The sequence below is a fragment of the Pseudonaja textilis genome, chromosome 17 (assembly GCF_049901715.1).
Source record: "Pseudonaja textilis isolate UNSWEBS1 chromosome 17, rPseTex1.2, whole genome shotgun sequence".
NCBI classification, from domain to species: Eukaryota; Metazoa; Chordata; class Lepidosauria; order Squamata; family Elapidae; genus Pseudonaja; species Pseudonaja textilis.
In genome coordinates, this window is record NC_142006.1 from 8,910,140 (window position 1) to 8,930,765 (window position 20,626).

At 46.3% G+C, this 20,626-nt stretch overlaps 1 protein-coding gene across 2 annotated transcripts in view; it reads left to right on the top strand.

Annotated features, from left to right (window-relative positions):
• DDX31 (DEAD-box helicase 31) overlaps positions 1–15,846 on the top strand; it is a 29,608-nt gene extending 13,762 nt beyond the window's left edge. The window contains exons 17-21 of one of the 2 annotated variants that reach the window (XR_015739772.1): positions 2,609–2,690; positions 5,413–5,524; positions 10,290–10,461; positions 14,418–14,648; positions 14,701–14,965. Coding sequence is in view for 1 of the 2 variants with exons in the window: in XM_026712293.2 (XP_026568078.1) it covers positions 2,609–2,690; positions 5,413–5,524; positions 10,290–10,461; positions 14,418–14,559 (508 nt within the window). In the remaining variant the exon portion in view is untranslated. Of the gene's footprint in view, positions 1–2,608; positions 2,691–5,412; positions 5,525–10,289; positions 10,462–14,417 lie in introns of both variants that reach the window. The other variant, XM_026712293.2, reaches the window with a different exon arrangement.
• Positions 15,847–20,626: the final 4,780 nt, after the last annotated feature.

A 20,626-nucleotide genomic window follows, 5' to 3' on the forward strand; every position in this document is an offset into this window, starting at 1 on the left:
TAAAAAAAACTAAAAGCAGAACAATGATGTTGTATTAGGTTAATATTTGGAGGGGGGCTTTATTTATTAGGTTTTTTTAAAAAAATCGGACGTTTATTTATTTATAAATAACTCAGGGGGACTGTCACGTTCCTTCTTCCTTCTGTTTTGTCCACAACAACGAAGCTGTGAGGTGGATCGGGCTGAGCGATCCGAGGGACTGACGCAAAGTCACTGAACTGACTTTCATGCCTAAGGCAGGACTAGAACTCACCATCACCTGGTGATTGGCCCAAAGTCAGCCAGTCAGCTTTCAACACTGGAGAGCAAGCCACTGTATACAAAAGAGGGAGCCAACCCCACTCCTTTCCTAAACTGATGACGTTACCTAGTCAGGTAATGAAACGTCTCGAGCTCCAAGAACCCCAAAGTTCAGCCCTGAGCCTATCACTATTCCATACCTATAGGTGCCTAAATATTTACCACCCAATAAAAACCTCTTCCTTGAATCATCCTGCTTCTCCTCTCCTTAAGCGTTGCCACCAAAGGAATTTGCTGGCTGTTTCATCCCAGCGTCTTAAAACACAGCCAAAGGGGCTACGAAACTCCACTTCGCAAACCCTTTCAGCTTCCCAGGATAGATTTCTTTCTCTTTCTTTTTTCTTTTGAGAGGCGCGCGAGCCATCTGCAAAATTAGCTTATATATCTGTGTGCCTGTACACGCAGGCAGTCAGGGGGACAGCGAATATACGGATATAATGGATGGCAGATCAGATCCGGAGAGACAGTTTCACGCCTGGGGCACGGCATGGCATCAAATCTAATTGCCCTTTCTGTTCGTAAATGGAGCCGCGTGGAAATTTATCCTGACAAATTCAGTGTGGCAAACGAGGCAGAAAGAACGACCCATGTGCTGGTCGTTTGTGACACACAGGTCTGGTTTGTTTTGGGGTTGGGTTTTTTTTTGCTTTTTTTAAAAAAAAATCATTGATCACTTTCTTTGTTTCCTGTCTCTTTAATGGGCCAAGTGGAACTAACAAGTGGGAACCAGCAGAGATATTCATGGCAATTTTGAGCACTTTTCAAGAGTTGGTCGTTTCTCTCTCTCTCTCTCTCTCTCTCTTGTTACTTTGTCGTTCTTAGGAGTTCCGGGCAGTTGAGCATGACGAAAACACCGTCCACCCGGATGGTCGCTATTTCGTCTTTGTGGGTCAAAATTTTTCCTAGGAAGCGATTGTCCCTTTTATTTGCTTCAAGTCTTATTTCTTTTTTTTGACTTTTGGGATAACCTGGAAAGCCTCCCATAATGGCTTGCGGTGTGTGGGAAAGTTGTACAACTCTAAAAGGGAAGAGAAGAGGAAGAATGTCAACTCATAAAACATTTTGTATACACGTTTTATAGTTGACAAGAGAACTATAGGTAGTTTCAAAGAGCAGATGGCAGTGTGGAATCGAAAGTACATTCCATTCGTATTTTCTTCAAAGACTGATTAGATGACTGAAGCTTCTCTTGTCCAAAAATCTAATTGGAGAGCATGATTGATGACTCTTGGCTATGGACGTGTTTTGTTGGATGATACACCCAAAGGGGTGGGGGTGGGGAAAGCAGGATCAAGGGTGACAGTGAATTACGTATCTCAGAGTTGGCTGCTCCCAAGCTAATGCCAGAATGCTACCTAAATGAACTGCCTTCGGGGAAGGAAAAAAGTGGTGTGTTTATTTAACATTTTAATACCCCACATTTTTTTTACATTTTTTTTGTTTGGGTTTTGTGTGTATGTGTCTGTGTGTCTGTGAGTCCTTTGGTGGGTGTGATGGATATTTCTTCTGCGGCGCTCACAAAGAAGAAATGCACGAAGGAAAAAAATATCAAAGGAGCATGCCGACACCAACGTTTGTGTGCGCCTGTTGTTTCTGCATGTTTTCGTACCCTTCTCTCTCTCTCTCTTGGTACTTTTCCGTGAGACTTAGAAGTGTCATGAACCGCCGAGACAGTTGCAAAGTGACAGCGTTGTTGTCACCCAAATAATTCCAGTTTGTTGTTCTGCGAGGGCTTTATCACAAGAGAGAGAATGCCCATTCAAGGCCCACATCGCCTCGGGGCATGTGCGACCCCCGTGCCCACCACCCAAGTTTCCCGATCTTCGCCCTGCTGTGTGAATGAAGTGGGCTGATCTGATCTGTTGCCCACAGACTGGAAAATAGGAGACGTGTTGTGGGTGAGGACGGGCGAACTCTCCTGTTGGATCAATGATGAGAGGCTGGATCACCCAGGCAAACATTTCTGGGAGGGCATTAAAAAACAGAAGTGAAACATGCAGAGGTCAGAGTTATAGCTAAGAAACACCAGTGTTGTCCACTTGGCTTTGCTATAGATGAGAAGCAGACCAGAAGGGACGATGGTATTTCCTGTTTAAATCCCATTCCAATAGACCAGGAGTTGGCAACCTTTGGCTCTGGAGCCGCATGTGGCTCTTTCGTCCCTTTGCTGAGGCTCCCTGTCGCCAGTCAGCACCACAATTTTGAGTTTCCAGTTAAGCAAGGGAGGGAAGCACGGGGCGCCAGGAGGAGACTATGGCAAAGGGTGGGTTTATTTTTATTTTATTTTTTTTTCCTTTTCTAATTCCAGCATCTCAGAGATGAAAATGGAACAGATTTTGTCAAACTTAATGAAAGATGACCGCTTCAAAGGAAACCTGGAGAGATCTAAGGTCGGTTTTTCTCAGAGACGCGGTTTCTTTCTCCGTCTGATTTCGTTCCAATTTCCTCTTCTTTTTTTTTAATTTGCAAGAGCAAAAGACTAGTTTGTGAGTTTTTGCCTAATTTTATGACCTCCCCCCCCTCGGCGATTTTCAGCCCGTTTGAAGCCATTTTCCCTTTCCGGAGGTTCGAGGGAAGCCTCTGGAGCCTCTGCAGACTGAAAACGGGCCCGTTTTTTCGGCCTCCCGAGGCTGCAGAGGCTTCCCTTGAACCTCCAGGAGGGCGAAAACAGCCTCCAATGGGCCGAAAATCAACCGGGAGGCGCAGGCATGCGCAGTGCAGGTAAGTTTGACTGGGGCTCGCGTGCCCACGCAAATGGCTCTGCCATAGGTTCACCATCACGGCCTTAGGCCAAGGGTCTTCCGAGACTTGTGGGCTTCAACGCCCAGAATTCCCGAGCTAACCTGACTGGAGGAGGAGGAATTCTGGGAGTTGGAAGCCCACAAGTCTTAAAGCTGTCAAGTTTGGAGACCCCCTTAAGCCATGCGAGGGAGGGAGGGGCAGAGGAAAGGAGAAGCGAGATCTCAAGGTGCTGAGAGCCTCTTTCATTAGACGGGCCTCCAGGTGTGAAGCTGAAAAGGTGGTCAGAAGGTTTTCTCACCTTCGGCCCCAGTTACTCGGATAGGAAGGCGCGGAGGAGGGCTGGTGGAAACGGCCGGCTGTTGGGTGGCCTTTCCTGGTTTGAGCTTTGCAGTGAGGATCCTGATGAAAAAAGGTAGGATGCAGAAGTGAAAAAGGTCCGGTGGGTTTTGCACCCGCCTCCTTTGTCTTTTTATATCCATCCTTCCTTCCTTTTCTTCCTCCCTTCTCTTTTCTTCCTTTTCTTTCTCCCTTCTCTTTTCTTCCTTCCTTCTTTCCTTTTCTTTCTCCCTTTCCTCCCTCCCTTTTTCCTTTCCTTTCCTTTCTTCCTTTCCCTCCCTCCCTTCCTTCCTTCTTTCTCTCTTTCTCATTCTCTCTCTCTCTCCTTCCTGGAGAAAGGAAGAAGCGATACCTCATTTTGAAGCCTAAAAGATAAGGAACTCGGGCCTAGGAGAAAGCGGATAGTGAGAAGTCCTTTGTAATATATTGCCATATTATTACTAAATCCCCAGACAGACTTGGCATAGCTCAAGTCACCTGTCACTTAAATTTGAGGTCCCTTTAATTTTCTCCCGGAATTTGCGCTGGGCTGTCTTTAAATTAAGTCCTTTATTGGAAGCCTGAAATCTTCCCTTGCTTCCCTGGCGCTGGCGTCTATTCTGAGCTCGGTTGCAGAAAAGTATACAATAACCATCAGTGGGATTTGGAGAGGTGTGAGGCTGTGTTTATTTAACACTCGGGGGGGGATTTTTCGAGTTTATTTGGTCCTTACTGCCCGCTTCCAATAATGCTTTGACAACCGGTCTGCCCTTCTCATTAATTTTAAACAGTTAAAACACGGGGAGAAGGAGGGGCGGGATTGGGGGGGAAAAGTTTTTCATTATTAAAGTGCTTTACTTTTTAATAACAGAGGATTCTGGACGTCAGGGGGAAAGGGCAGCTTCGCTTAATTTCACATTCATATTAAAAAAAAAAAAAGAACAGACACACACACACGCCCGCACGCACACCGGGAAGGTAGATGACACTGTGTGCAACCCAACAGGGCTTGAAAAATGAAAAAAAGAAAAGAAAAATAAGAGAAAAGCTGGATTGACGAATGCCGGGAGCCTCCGGGAGCAAGAAAGGAGGGGGAAAACGACTGAGTATTTTGCCAAGACCGGTTTTAAAAACCAGTTTTTAAATATGATTTGTACATCACTTTTCTTTTTTTAAAAAATAATAATGCAGAAAGTCTACGCAAATCTATATTGGGGTGACATTTTACCTTCCTTACTTCTCCTGTGGACCATTTTTCTTCCCCCCCACCGGCCCCCCAAGGAAATCAAAGGGACATTTTTTTTGGTGCTATCACAACAACCTGACAGAGCAGTCCAGGTGTAAGGAAGAAGAAGAAAAAAAAAAAACAGAGAAATTGTTTGGTTTGGGCTTGGCGTCATATGGGGATCCATCCTGGTTTTACTGTTTGTAAAGGTGTCTAAAGTCAGCCTGCAATATCCTGGTCCACAAATCAGGATTCACGCCGACTTTAAAGAGGGTTACGGTCTGGATTGAGCTACTTGTGGGTTTTTGCAACACTGAACCGAGTGACCTAGGATCATTTTTCATTCTTAACGACCGTTGCAGCCTTCCCGTGGTCACCTGGGGATTAAAATTCGGACATTTGTCTACTGATTCTTACTTATGACAGCTGCAGTATATGTTTTGTTTAATAGTCTAATCATTACACACCATTAAACTATAAATAGTATCTGTTTTAATAATCATAAAAAAAAAATTAGAATTGAACTGTGAATCAGATTTCTGCAGCTCCTGGAAAAACAAAGCAGAGATACCTTGCATTAGGAAATGAAGGGGATTTTAATCGTTACACTTGCCAAAGAGTTCTGTATTACTTTAAAGCCGGATAAATTGAAGGAGTCGTTCCTGTTGCTATCTTAATTGCTTTGTTTTCACCGCTTTGGATAAGTATTCCTGTATTTGGATACTTCTATTGCTAGTGTGCCTAACAGGCGTAACGTAGGTTAAGTGGCAGAGTTTTCTCTCTTGCTTTTTGACTGTGCTTAAAAGTTTTCCCGCTTCTTCCCTGTTTAGAAGAGCCAGCACGGAGATGTCCAGGAAATACACCGAAGGGCCACCGTCATGCAGACCGAATTTGAGGATTTCGTCCACTCCAGTGCTAAAACCATCCGATGGGCCAAAAAAGGTCAGGAATTTCCTTCCCTAACTCTCCGCGTTTAAGGGGGACGAGAGGAACTTTAATTTTCTTTTCTTTTTTTTCTTAGTACAAAGCATGCCAGATAGTCCTTAACTTATTTCCATTTGTTTGGCAACTGTGATAAAAATAAAAAACAACAACTGGAGACAGTGAACAAGAGCTTTATTATTAAGCTTTTGCAAAAGGGATTTCTGCTCATGGCAGAAGACATTTTCCCCAGGACGGCTGGGGTTTATATACAGGTTCAAGTATACAGTCTCTGCCCCTTTCCTGGGTTCACAATCTACCCAAGCTACGTAGCTCCCTACACCGCACCCATATTATTGTAGCATACCACCTGTTTCCTTATCCTTGGAAACTACCCTCATTCTCATGGCTTCCTGTTATGGCTCTGTTATGACCTTCTGTAATACAGTAGATCATTAACCTTTTCCTTTCGGGTAATGATAACCTAGCACCTCGTTCTCATCTCCTTATGCCAAAAAATACAGACTTGCCATTACTTTAGGACATAAACAAGTTACAAAAACAGTACCTGTTTATTAGATAGAGTTATATAACTGTCCAATAATCATTTCACAGTTCATATATCAGATAAGCATGGACTCTCTTCTGTTCTTCATTTTCTCAGGCGTAACTCACAATATGTAATTTTCACATATAACAGCAACTGTTTATAGTTACAACAGTGCTGGGAAAAGTGGCTTACGACCATTGCAACATCCCCGTGATCAAAATTTGGCCGTTTGGCAGCTGATTCATGTTTGTGACGGTTGCAGCCTCCCGACGTCACATTCCCCCTTTTGCGACCCTCTGACATTAACCCGTGTTACTGACTCCACCACTGCAGTGATTCACTTAACAACTGGTAGGTAGTCCTCGACTTACCGACCACAGCTGATCCCGAAATTTCTTCATTTGAAATATGCTTATTTTCCTTTATCATAAAAGGTGAAATACAAAACAAAAAACAAACATACAAAAAAAAAAATCTGTCCAGCACTTAAAACAACATCAAAAAAATGGTGTACAAAAAAAAGAGAGGGAGAAAAAAGAGATGAATTTAACATAAAACTTGCGACCACAATTCAGCCCAAAATTTCCATTGCTAAGTGAGACTGTTGTTCAATTAGTTTTGCTCCATTCTGCGACCTCCTTTGCCACCGTTGTTAAGTGAATCCCTGCAGTTGTTAAATTAGTGCCATTGTCGTTAAGTGAATCCGGCTTTTCTCCCTTGGTTTTACTTGTCGGAAGGTTGCAAAAGGAGATCCCGTGACCCCGCCAGGAGACTGCCGCCGTCATAAAGACGAGTTATTTGTCAAGCACTTGAATTTTGATCGCGGAAATATGGGGGGATCCTGCAACGGTCGTTCAGTGTGAAAGACGGTGATAAGTCGCCCTTTTCAGCGTTGGACACTAAACAAATGGTTGTAAGTCGAGAATTAGCTCAAGTAGAATTACTGGGCAGGTGTGCTGCCGCCGGCCTCTGAGATGCGTCAGACGCTTTCAGCCTGTGAAATAACTCGCTCCAAAACCCAAAAGGGTTGGAACTTCCGGCTCCCGAGTTTATATGGGCAACGCCAGGCGAGTTTTTGTGGCTCTAACAAAAAGAAGGGCGGTCTCACTGGAGACTTTCAAGAAGAGATTGGACTGCCATTTGTCAGAAATGGTGTAGGGTCTCCCGCTTGGGCGGGGGGTTGGACTGGATGACCTATAAGGTCCCTTCCAACTCTGATTATCTGTATCTGAGTGGCGTCTTTAAGCGGAACGGAAGCGTTGGGTGTCTCTGGCCAGAGCGGCTGTTTCCAGCACAAGAGGTCAGTCCCGGCTTCTCCACGGCCCATATTGGCGTCGGCAGGTTCTGCCGCGAGGCTCCCATAAAACCCAGACGGGACGTGCTCCCCCGCCCCCCCCTCCCCCGCCAGCTTATCAGGACCTGCATGGCTGCTGTGGGGCAGGATAACGGCCAAACGTTTTCCGATGGGCCCTTCAAAGGCCTCCCGTCCTGTCCGTGCCTTTCTTCCTCCCTCCTGTTTTTATTTTTTATCATGATTATTATTATTATTCACAAAAAAACAACAGCGTCCACTGCAAACGAGATAACTATGCTGAGTTTCGTATCACAAATCGCTAGTCCAACACTTCCCAAGCGTGATGATGATGATGATCATTATTATTATTATTATTATTATTTGCAAAGCTGCCCCCTCCCTCCTTCTCTTCCCTCGCCCCCCCCCTTCCAGTTGCTCTTCCTCTCGTTGCACGCCGCCCCCCCCCTCCCATGCGCCCTTTCCAGCTGGCACCCACCAGCCACCCTTCTCCAGCCCAGCCAAGAGCGGTGAATAATTAACACAGCAGCTGGGCTCTGAGGTGGATGGCAGGGAATCAAACGGACACGGCGCCAAAGGCTCAGCCTGCCGGCGTTTCCTCGGCCTGTCCTTTCCCGAACCCCAGCCCCGAGGAGGGGAAGGGGGGCGGGGGGGGCTCTGGACCGAGTTGGGGTGGATGACCGGTTGTAGATCGGGGTCTCCTTGGCAGACTTTTTTAATCTGCGGCCGGTGAGATTTTTTGGGGTGGAGAAGGCACCGGAAGGGGAGAGGAGGAAAGAAAAAGAACGAGGGAGGAAAAGATGGGAAGGAAGGAAGGAGAAAGAGAAAGAAAAGATGGATAGCAAGAGGTTCTGAGGAAGGAGGGAGGGAAGGAAAGCGAGAAAGAGGAAGGAAGGAAGAGAAAGAAAAGATGGATAGAAAATGATTCAAGGAAGGAAGGAAAGAGGATGAGAAAGAAAAGATGGATAGAAAATAATTCAGAGAGAAGGAGGGAAGGAAAGGAAAAGAAAGAGAGAGAGAAAGGAAGGAAAGGAAGGAAGGATAGAAAACGATTCTAAGGAAAGAAAGGGAAGAGAGAAAGAAAGAAAAGATGGATAGAAAAAGATTCAGAGGGAGGGAGGGAAGGAAGGAAAGAGAAAGAAAAGATGGATATAAGAAGATTCTAAGGAAAGAAAGATAGAACAAGATTCTGATGAAGAAGGAAGGAAGGAGAAAGAAAAGATAGAAAAAGATTGAGAAGGAAGAGAGGGGAGAGAGAAAGAAAAGGTGGCTAGAAAAAGATTCTGAGGGAGGAAGGAAGGAAGGAAGGAAGCTTTTTCTCCTAATCCCTGTGGACTAGAAAACTTGCCTTTTGTGCTCTCTCAGTGGGCTGTTTTTATAAACCCCGTCCTAAAATTTCAAACCCTTTTTCCTTGGATCAATATGGACTATAAACTTGCCACCGGAGGAGCCGTTTCAGAGGCTTCGAGATGTCACTTGGCTCCCAATACCTGAAGTGGGCATCTTAAGACCCCGTGTTTTACCTCACAATTCCTTCTCCTCCTCTACCTACCCCCCCCTCCAAAAAAAATGGAGGCCGGGAAAGGAGAGAGGAGGGGGCTTCCCGCCCTTGGTTATTCCCTCACTGATCGGGAAATGGAGTTCGCTTTGCTTGGCAAACAGAGATTCCCCCAAGTTCTTCTGGAGCTGAGCCTGCTAAAATGACATTTTTATTACTGTTCGTAAACCACAATCTCCCGCCGCAGGGAGGTTTAGGCTTAAGCTCTGCACAAATAAACCGGTGTTCCGGCTCAGGAAGGAAGGAAGGGCGGAAAAGAGGGGTGTGGGGAGGGGCCGGCAGGAGGGGGGAGGGCAGCTGGGGTCAGCCTCAAGGGCTGGAGGGAGGGTGTCCGCCAAGGGGTCTCCCTCCGGCCCCTGGGATTTTCAGGCCCTTTTGAAGCCTCGGGGCTTCCATATTCCTCGGAGGGACGGAGGCAGTCCTGGTCTTCGGGCCACAGTGGAGCCCAAAACTTCCGTCACTAAGCAAGACCGTTGTTAAGCGAGTTTGGCTTCCCCATTGACTTGGCTTGTCACGTGGCGCACGCACACATACACATACACACACAGAGAGACACTGCAACCATCATAAATACATGGATTTGGTTGTCCAGTCTTTTTGGGGGAAGGAAGGAAAGGAAGGAAGGAAGGAAGGAAGGAAGGAAGGAAGGAAGGAAGGAAGGAAGGAAGGAAGGAAGGAATAGAGATATAGAGGAAAGAAAGAAAGAGATGGTTGGATGGTTGGATGGATGATAGGCAGGTAGGTAGGTAGGTAGGTAGATAGATAGATAGATAGATAGATAGATAGATAGATAGATAGATAGATAGATAGATGAAAGAAAGGGATGGATGATAGAGAAAGAGAGAAAAGGAAAAGAAAGGGATGGATGGATTATAGAGGGGGGGGAGGGAGAGAAAAAAGAAAGGAAGGAAGGAAAAAAGAGATAGAGATATAGAGATATAAAGAAAAGAAAGATGGTTGGATGGATGGATGATAGGTAGGGAAATGGGTAGGTAGGTAGATAGATAGATAGATATGATAGAAAACGTATGTTATGATTCTTGATTCTTAACGATTGTATCTTTTCTTTTATGTATACTGAGAGTATTTACACCCAAGACTTGTGTGTCCAGTCCCACTCGGCCAATAAAGTACTCAATTCAATTCAAAACGTTTTGCTTCTCATCCATGAGGCTTCCTCCGTTCTGACTGTCAGAACGGAGGAAGCTTCTTGGATGAGAAGCGAAACATCTTTAAGGAGACTTTTTTAAAAAAAACAACACACAACTTTTTAAGATTTAAGTCTTTTGACCTGGATGGTTTGACCATCTCCATAAGACCTTTGAGCGACTCTGGAGTGCCTTCATTGGCTCCTCTCGCCTTGCAGCCCTGCAGTCCTTCATTCGCTCCTACGCCACCTATCCTGCCAACCTCAAGCCCATCTTCCACATCCGGGCTCTGCATTTGGGTCACGTGGCCAAGAGTTTCGGCCTCCGCGATGCCCCCGGGAACCTTGGCGCTGTGGCTGGAGCCGCTCAGCAGGGGAAGAAGCAGAAAAGGTACAAGACAGGTAACTTTTTTTCTTTCCTTCCTTTTCCTTTCCTTTCCTTTCCTTTCCTTTCCTTTCCTTTCCTTTCCTTTCCTTCCTTTCCTTCCTTTTCCTTTCCTTTCCTTTCCTTTCCTTTCCTTCCTTTCCTTTCCTTTCCTCCTTTCCTCTCCTCTCCTCTCCTCTCCTCTCCTCTCCTTTCCTTTCCTTTCCTTTTCCTTTTCCTTTTCCTTTGACCTATCTTATTTATTCAGTTTTTATATGCCGCTCAATTCGTGATCCGGTGACTCTGGCTGGCTGACCAGGGTTATAATATAAAACGATCTAAAACCCACGAAGAGATTTCCAATCACACACATACAACTCCCCCCTCAAAGTTCCAAACCTTAAAATCCACGTGGACGCGATAAAAGAGTCAAGACAAATAAGTATTGGGAGGGATTTCTCTTCCCCGCCACCACCTTGTGCGGATTGGGAGACCCCAGGGTCCCACAAAGACATCCCCAACCCTTAATCCAAACTCCCCCTTTTTTTTCCTTGACAGGGAGCAGAAACGGGCTGAATTTGAGCCAAATTAAGTGAGATGGGCTGTGTGTGTGTGTGTGTGTGTGTGTGTGTGTGTGTGTGAGAGAGGGAGGGGAGGAATGTCTCTAAACATTGTCGTCTCTCCCTCTCCAGAACCTGCTAAGGACCCCCATGTTTTTTGGGGGGGGGTGGGGGCTGACCCTCGCCAGCAGATGGGCAGGACGACAAGCGAGTTGTGTGTGGGGGATTTAAAAGAGCTTTATGGAGTGAATAGCAGCCTGATTAGCCGATAAAGGACGTGTAAGATGGGATGGGGGCTGCCTTTGAAGTCTCGGGCGGCCCAGCGGGGAGCGGGCTTGACTGACACCAAAAGTCTCTTCGGATTACTGCCACACAATGTTTTTCCTCTGTTCCTGCAAGCTTGTTATTCTCTTAAATTCCCTTTCCCTACACCCCCCCCCGCCCCCCCCCAAGGGCCTAGAAGAAAAATAGAAGACACCAGATACCCAAGCATCCCCTTGTTCACACCCCGCGTTTTCCTTTTTCCAGAAACTCAGCCTGGTCTTCCCTCTCGGGGGGGGGGGGAGCCCCAAACGCTTTTCAAATAAATAAATGTCATCTATTTAAAGAACAAACAAACACATTTTATAAATGTATAAAGTCCGTCGTCTTAGAGGCCACGCTTGAGGATCCAAACTCTGTCAAGGACCTTGGAGGACTCGTCTCTAATGACCTAAGGGCTAGGGCCCACTGTAACTACATAGCCAAAAAGGCGTTAAAAGAGTTGTTAACCTAATCCTACATAGCTTCTTCTCTGGTAATATTACACTAATAACTAGAGCATACAACACATTTGCTAGACCAATACTTGAATACAGCTCATCAGTCTGGAACCCACATTACATATCTGATATTAACACAGTTGAAAAAGTCTAGAAAAGTTACAAGAAGGAGGAAGAAAGCAGCACAAACCAGGCAAGATAAGGGCTGGAGGACGTCCACAGATATCAGAACACACACTGGGAAGGATGCCAAACTCAGAGAGGAACCATAAACTTGAGATATTTCCATGCTTTGTTTCCAGCGCTTGCCCGTACACATGTGCATCCTCTTATCCAGTTGTCACAGCTGCAGCCCACGAAGAGGATCAAGGCCCTCTCCCCCTGAGTAGACCATGTCTCTCCCTTATCCTCTCCTCCCTGCGTGCCCTAGGATGGAGAGGGGATGGGCCTGGGTCCTCCTCTGCCCTTCCCCAGCCTCCTCCACAACCTCCGGAGCCCCACTTCCACTCCCTGTCGGCTGTTCCTCCTCTCCCTCAGAGTCAGTCTCCACAGGGGGAATGACAGCCTGTTTTTTGGCCTCCCGAGCCTGCAGAGGCTTCCCTCAAGCCTCAGGAGGGCAAAAATGGCCTCAAACAGGCCAAAAATCAGCTGGGAGGGGCGCGCGAATGCACAGTGCAGGTAAGTTTGGCTGGGGCTCGCGTGCCCACACAAATGGCTCCGCGTGCCACCTGTGGCATGTGTGCCGTGGGTTCTCCATCACGGGGATAGAACACTTCCAATATTTGAGAGGCTGCCACAGAGAAGGGGGTGGGGGGGCTCAACTATTCTCCAAAGCACCTGAGGGTAGGACGAGAAGTAACAGGTGGAAACTGAACAAGGAGAGATTCAACCTGGAAATAAGGAGGCATTTCTCGACAGTGAAAACGGTCAACCAAATGGAACGGAAGTTGCCTTTGGAAGTTGTGGGCGCTCCATCACTGGAGGTTTTCAAGGAGAGACCGGACAGCCGTTTATCCAGAATGGGATAGAATCTCCTGCCTGGGGTTGGACTAGAAGACCTCCAAGGTCCCTTCCAAGCCTGTTTTTCTAACCTGCTCACCGATGCTCCCCAAAACACCTTTTTTTTTTTCCCCAACCAAGTTCTGGCGGCCCAAGAGTGCAGGCTGGATCGTCTTCTCCTGGCAAAGCCGTTGCCTGCAGCCTATCAGCTCAGGAGCTCAGGCTGGGCTGCCAATTTTCTCGTGGCATTTACGGGGCCTTAATATCACTTAATTAGAGGCAGGGAGAACTGGAATCCTTCCCAGGAGGTGGAGTGGGGTCTGTTTTTTCCCCCCGCTTCTCTGTTCAGCAATCAGACTGATGCTATCAACAGAAAAAGTCTCTCTTCCCCTATTTTCTTTTTAAAAATAAAAATAAAAAATCGTCAAGGCTGGTCTCCGGTTGAAAATATAGGAGGGTTTAGTTTTTTCCAAATCAGTTTGGCTCCGGATTGCAGAGGGTCCGGGTAGTCCTCCACTTACGACCACAGTTGAGCCCAGAATCCCTGTTGCTAAGCAAGACGTTTGCTCGGTGAGTTTTGCCCCCTGTTTTACGATCTTTCTTGCCAGTGTTATTAAGTGAATCCCTGTGAGTTACAACATCGTTGAGTGAATCCGTCTTCTCTCCCGTTGAGTCTGCTGGTCAGCAGGTCGCAAAAGGGGACCACGTGACTTCTCCCTGGGACACACTGCAACCGTCATAAACATGAGTCCAGTTGCCAAGCATCCGAATGTATATTGCTTGACCATGGGGATGCGGCAACAGTCATAAGTAAAATGGCCATAAGCCACTTTTTCAATGCTGTTGTAACTTTGAATGGTCACTCAATGAACCATAGCAAGTCGAAGGCTATCTCTACAATTGTGACCGGCCAAATGGAACTTGGTGGACTCATTTGTGCGATGACCCAAAGGGGTGTGGCACAAAAGCAACAAAGTCACAAAAGTAGGTAAAGTCCCTTTCATCCCTCCAACTTGGCCCCCCAATGTCCAGTTATCATCGGTTGGAGAAAAAACTCCCCAAGAAGAGTTTTCAACGGGAAGAAATTCAGTCCGAACCCAAAGTCCATATAGATTATAAATAAAAAGCAACACAAACCACACTGCAGCAATTAACGAGACAGGGCAGGATAAGGAATTGCAGACTTCAAAAGATAACAAAATACACACAGTTGGGAGGACGCCAGAACCCAGATAAGACGTGACAAACAAAGATAATGCACGTTTTGCTTCCAGCAAGGTTCTGTGCGCAAACACCTTTTTTATCCTGTTTTCCCAGCTGCAGCTAATGAAGGGGATCAGGGCCCTTTTCTCCCCCGTAAGCCACGTTGCTCCCTTCTCCATTCCTCCCTGCGTGCCCTAGGATGAAGAGGGGGTGGGCCTGGGTCTTCCTCTGAATACCCAGCCAGACTGTGCCCTCCCCCAGTTTCCTCCACAGCCACCGGAGCCACCCTCCCACTCCCCGTCAGCTGTTCTACCGCCCCCTCGGAATCAGATTCCGACAAGGGCAGGACAATACGTGAGGGTTGGAAAAGAAAATCAAAGAAGCCTTTCCTCCAGAAAACCGAACCCTTACCGTAATCTTTTTATTTATTTATTCTCTCTCTCTCTCTCTTTTTCTCCAGGCGTGACCTTCTGAAGAAGACTCAAGTCAGACCTCGCCTCAATATTGCCTTTGAATACGCGAGTGGTTTGGATTCCTCGGCTTCAAAGGGCAAGAGGAAGAAACGGCTGAGAAATCTGAGGGAGGAAAATTCTCCCAGCTGATCTGGGAGATCCTCGGTGGCTGGTGGACAGGATCCGAGAAGAGCTGGAAGAGAGGAATGTCCCCTTTCCGCCCCAAGAGAGGAAACCAGGTTCCACCAGGATAGCCTCTTCCTTCCTGGTCTAGAAGAGAGGACCAACCAGGTTCGACCAGCAACTCCCCTTCCCTCCCTGAAGGAAAAATTAACCAGGTTCGAGCAAAAACTTCTCCTCCCTTCATGGTCTACAAAAGACGACCAACCAGGTTTGACCAGGAATGTCCCCTTCCCTCCTGACCTGGAAGAGGAGAATGACCAGGTTCAAGAAGGAACCATCTCTTCCTCCCTGATCTAGAAGGGAAAAAACCAACCAGGTTCCACCAGGGTTAATCCCCCCCCACGCAATTAAAGACATATCGGCAATAAGGCAATTGCGTCTCACCAAACCTTTCAACTCAAATAGGTTTTCACTGCGGGGGGGGGGAAAAAATTAATCCTTTAGGGAGGATTTGGGGAAACTCTGCAAGCAGACAAACCAACTGCAGTAATTTACTTAAAACCACGAGCAAAAAAAACAAAAGAGGCTGTAAAATCAGGCACAAATCTCTTCGCAACCGCCTCGCTTAGCAACTAAAATTCTGGACCTTGGCCGAGGGCTATTTGACAGAACCTCTTTAATACCAGGGGAACTTTCCAGCTTTTGACATCAAGTCTTGGCTTCCCTCTTCGTCAAGAGACGTTTTGTAAAAGAGCAGCGCAGGCCGTTCAGTTGGGCTGAATTTTTACGCTTCTGAATTTGGCTTCCCTGCTTAGAAGGAAAGTTCGTTTTTCAAAACTGGAGTGTAACTTTTGTGAAAGGAGTGAAGCCTTTCAAATCTAAGTCACAGAAGAGACATATACACACCCCTACACGCCTAAAGCTTGCTTTTGTGTAGCCCAATACACGGAATTGGGTAAAAGCCCCCCCAGGGCCACTTCTGGTAAGGGGGACGGCTGTATAAGTTTGTATACGGCTGTATAAATTCAAATAAAACGGAAAAAATGCTTTCCAGGAAAAACTCCACAGCCAGTTTCCAATGTCTCCTGCTCAAAACGTCCCGAGTACCAGAGTAAGGCCAAGCCCATGTCGGAATTCAGAACAAATCTCACATTTCTGTTTGTTTCTGAGCGCACGCAGTGGAGGAGGAGAGGAGGAAAAAGAGCCTTTTGCGGGAGAAAAATGTCATTCCAACATCGGAAGGTGTGAATGTAGATTTTGACAATCAACATTTCTAAGTGCCTTATAAAGATTCCTCTGAGAATGTACCACTTGGCTGCCTTTCATGTGGCTCTTTGTTCGAGTTGAAGTGACATTAGCAACTTGGGTTTTACCAGTTGCGTGTCAGCGAGGCGATAGGAAGCCGGCTCTCCTGCTGCAGGGGGCTGTCTCTCGGAATAACATAAAATATTATTTTAATGTGCCATCAGATACGGATTTTTTTTTTCCTTTTCTTCATTGCATAGAACATTCAGAGATACATCCGGAAACCTATCCCAGCAGGAAGTTCAATTTGAACCCCTTGGTTTGTGTTTTCCGTAGCCTGAATTCAAACCAATCATCCAGAACAGAGCTGGAAGGGACCTTGGAGGTCTTCTAGTCTAACCCCTCTGAATGCAACATGAAAGCCCTTTGGGGTCTTGTCTTTAATTGGGAGCAGATTTTCAATTTCACCCAAAGCGGCAGATTCTCCTCTTTCCATTTCACCGCCAGCCAAACCTCTTCAACAGGTCATTTCGAAGTGATTTTAAATTTAAAACCCCCTTTTTTTGGGGGGGGGGGTGTGAGGAGAGGGGGCCCTTCCAAGTGCCCGGCCTCTTTTCCCCAAACAGGTCTCCAGAAAGCAGGTTTTCTTAACCGTGTGGCTTTTTCAGGCGTCCGAAAAAGTTGCCCTTCATTCACGCCCGCCGGGACCGTTGCGAGAATAATGAAGCGGCCCCGAATTCTCTCCGGATTTCCATTTTTTAGAGCCATAAGACGGTGGGCTTAATTATTTCGGTCGATCCCCGGTTTCTCTCTCTCTCTCTCTCTCTCTCTTTCACCCTGATAAAAGTCCAAGTTGTTCCTTTGATAGATTTTTAATATGATTTTAAGAGAGTTTTGTTTGGCCTCATTCTTAGGCAATAAGATTAAATTTCAAGCACTTATCCCCTGGGTTTAAGTCAATCCATGTAGGCCGGTCCTTGAACAGGAGGCCCCTTTGTATTGGGGGGCGAGGGGGGGGGGACCCCCTCTGTTTGCCCTGCCTTGGAAAAGAGACTGATTTTTTTACTTCATTAACCTTAAGCTGAGGACAATCCTTGCTGGCCTCTTTTTTTTATTTAATAAGCGCACACAAACTCACTCAGATGCTCAGCCCTTCCAAATCCTCTCCCTCCTCCAGTTGTGCTTTGTTATGGAAAGTTGTCATTTTTCACAAGGGCAAAGCAAGGCGGAGGGAATGAACTACGGCCGGAGCCTTATATCCGTTGCAAAGAGTCCCCCCAAATTCTTTTCCTGAGGTTTTGTGTCCCTTTCCCTGCGATACGTTTGCTCGGATCTCTTGGCTAAGGCGCCAGGCTGGGAGTTCTAGTCCTGCCTTAGGCACAAAAGCCGGCTGGGCCATCCCCAGGAAACGGTGAGTTCTAGTCCTACCTTAGGATTGGAAAGCCACCTGGGGGACTTTCAGCCCCGTCGTTCGCTCTCAATCCGACTCACCTCACAGGGTGGTGGTTATAGGGGAAAAAACAGGAGGAATCTGTTGGGTAGGATCGGTGCCTTGAACTATTGGTAAAAATAAGAAAAAACGAGATATAACGGTGGTGCCAGGGTACCCAAGTGGTTTGAAACTCATCAAAACATGATGCTTGGTGCATTTTGACACCAAAACTTTTTGTCCCAGTAGTCCTTGCTTGTTTGGTACCCAGTGAGATTGGAACTTATGACTGACAGCTGCCTTGTGACTCACTGCACTATTCCTTAAGGGGAAATTTTTCATTTGGGCCTCATTGTTTTTGGGTGCTTCCCAGAACCAATAAACAAGGAGTAGCGAGGTACCACTGTAGAAATAAATATATTTTTTTTTTTAAAAAAAAACATGGCTGAATAAATCCTGGATGGTCCAGGACCAAAGAGAAAGAAGAGCGAGAGCTCATGGAAATCTTGAGCCCCCAAACTGGTATTTCATCAGAATAATTTGGCCTTCCAACTTGGAGAGGAAAAGGGAGAAGGGGGGAGAGAAAGGAGGGGAGAGGGGGGGATGGCAAACTGAACTGGCAAAAGAAAACCTGCTGCTCTTTTAAAAGGCTCGCAATCCATCTGCCACCTTCCCAAGATGGAAAGTGGGAGAGAGAGAGGGGGGAGGGAAGGGGGAAGAAATCGGGGGAAACGCCACCCCCTTTGAAAACTCCCGGAGACCAGCTGGTGAGGAGAAATTGGCCGAAGACAGACAAGAAATACATTCCGGCTCGCTCTCTTTCTTTCTTTCTCCCCGACCCCAAAAAATATTTCCATAATTATTAAAAGCGGGGAGGACGTCCATTTAGATTAGCCCCAGCTATAATTTACAGCCATTATCCCGTTTTGGAAGACAAGCGTTAATAATTCACCCAGCAAGGTTGGGAAATGATGGTGGGGAGAACTTCTTCCTTGTGGCACCCTGGGTTTTGCAAAGAAGAGGGGGGGGAAGAGGGGGGGAGAAAGGAGACACCCCCCCCCAAAAAAACCCAGAAGGAGTCCCTTTTAAAAAAAGTAAAAGGGGAAAGTGCTTCTAAAGGATCATCAAAGCATCCTTCTCACCTCTGGTCCAGCTTTGGTTCCCCACGGTTACAGGTAGTCCTCGAATTACGACCACAACTGAGCCCCCAAATTGGCGAAGTGAGTTTTGCCCACATCTTACGCCCTTTCTTGGCCACGTTCGTTAAGTGAATCGCAGGTTGTTAAGTGAAACTGGCTTTCCCCCGTTGACTTCACTTGTCAGGAGGTGATCCTGCGGTCCCAGGAGGCTGCGGCCGTCGTAAATGCCAGCCAGTTGCCGAGCGCCTGGATTTTGATCGTGTGACGATGGGGATGCCGCAATGCTTTGAGTGTGAAAAATGGCCATATAAGTCACTTTATTTCAGTGCCGTTGGAACTTTGGATGGTCACTAAACGAGCTGTTGTAAGTCAAGGGCTATATATATATAAAAAAAGATGTTGAGACACTAGAAAGAGTGCAGAGAAGACCCACCAAGATGACTAAGAGGCTAAAACAGGAAGAACAGTTGCAGGAATTGGGGGCGTCTAGTTTAATAAAAAGAAGGATGTGGGGTGACATGATAGCATCTTCCAGTATCTGAGGGGCTGCCCCAAAGAAGAGGGAGTCAAGCTATTCTCCAAAGCCCCCGAAGGGAGGAGGAGAAGCAACGGGTGGAAACTCATCAAGGAGAGAAGCAACCTAGAACTCAGGAGGAATTTCCTGACAGTGAGAACAATTCATCCGTGGAACCACTTGCCACCAGAAGTTGTGGATACCAACACTGGAAGTTTTTAAAGAAGGGATTGGGCAGCTATTGGTCTGGGATGGTCTAGGGTCTTCTGCTTGAGCAGGGGGTTGGACTAGAAGACCTCTAAAGTCCCTTCTGCGTCTCCTGCTGCTTTCCTTGCATGAAGCCAAAAGTCTCTCTCTTTCTCTCCCCCGAGAACGGAGCTGGAGACGGTATCCTGCGATCCCAAATAAAGAATGATCGATCGGTAGGGAAACGGGGTGGGGAATTTTCCTGCAGACTTTTTGGGGGATTTTCCCAGGGTCTTTGGTCCCCAGGATTTAAAACGATGAGTTTGGTGGTCCCTGAGGTCCAAAAGGTTGCTGACCCCTGGATTAGTCCAGCACTCTGCTCAGGCAGCAGACCCTAGACCATTTCAGACAAATGATGGTGCAATCTCTTCTTAAAAACCTCCCGTGTTGCATCAACCACTCCTTAAGTTACAGCCTGGAAGACACCCCCACTGGGTAGTCCGTGACTTACAATTTCTTATTTAGCAATCGAAATAAGGGTGGTAAAAATAACGTACGACCATTTTTCACCCTGACGACCATTCAAGCATCCCCCACAGTCACGCTATCAACGTAACCTTTAACCAATGTAACAATGGCAGCCGTTCGTTTCACAACAATGGCAAGGTAGGTCGCAAAGTGAGACAAAACTCAATAAATATCTCCCTTAGCGACAGAAAGGTTGGGCTCCGTCGAGAAGGCGGTAAAACCTGGGTGGTTTGCTTGCTTTTGACTAAAAAGAGGGAGAGAGAGAGAGAGAGAGACCTTTTGAAACCGTGTTGAGCTACAAAATAAAATATTTCTCCTGCCTGTGAGAAGAACGGCCGTTTCCCCTGCATAAAATCCTTCGGGTTTTTCAACTCTCTTTGATGTTTCAACCAGATTTTTCCGCTCGTAAAAAATCAAAAAGCTTGTTTACTTCCACATTGTGGAAAGAAAAAAAAGAGAACGAGATTTTTTTTGTTCGTTGTTTTTAATCTGAGTTCTTCTAAAGCAGAATTCTCCTTTTTTTTTTTTTTTTCCCCTTCCATTATAAAATCCAAAAAACAGAGAGAATCCCACAGCGGTACAGACTTTAACAAGACACACTTACACAAATACACCCTCGGGTGGGCTCACCATAAATAATATAGTTTGTGCACACAAGTTATTTACAACGGCAACCCCAAAAAATAATAATTACAAATTAAAAAAGACCCCACAGACCTCTTTTTTTAAAAAAAAAAAATAGAAGAAGGAACATTGTCCTGAAAAATCCTTGCCTTGGCGTAAAAGGCCTTTTTTTTTTTTAACAGTAGACTAGGATACAATCTGTATAGTTTTGTTCTCCTGGCTAGAGAAAGGTGGATTTGTTCTAGAGGCAAATACCCAACTGCAAAAAAAAAAAAAAAAGCCAAAATAATCATAATAATAAAATAGGATCTTTTTCCAGGCTCGATGTTTCTTGTATAGTCTTGGCTAAAAGACACCGAAACCAGGCCACAGAGTTGTCATTCAACAAGCATCAGTAGATGCGACTTTCAAAGGAACGTGGACTGTAGG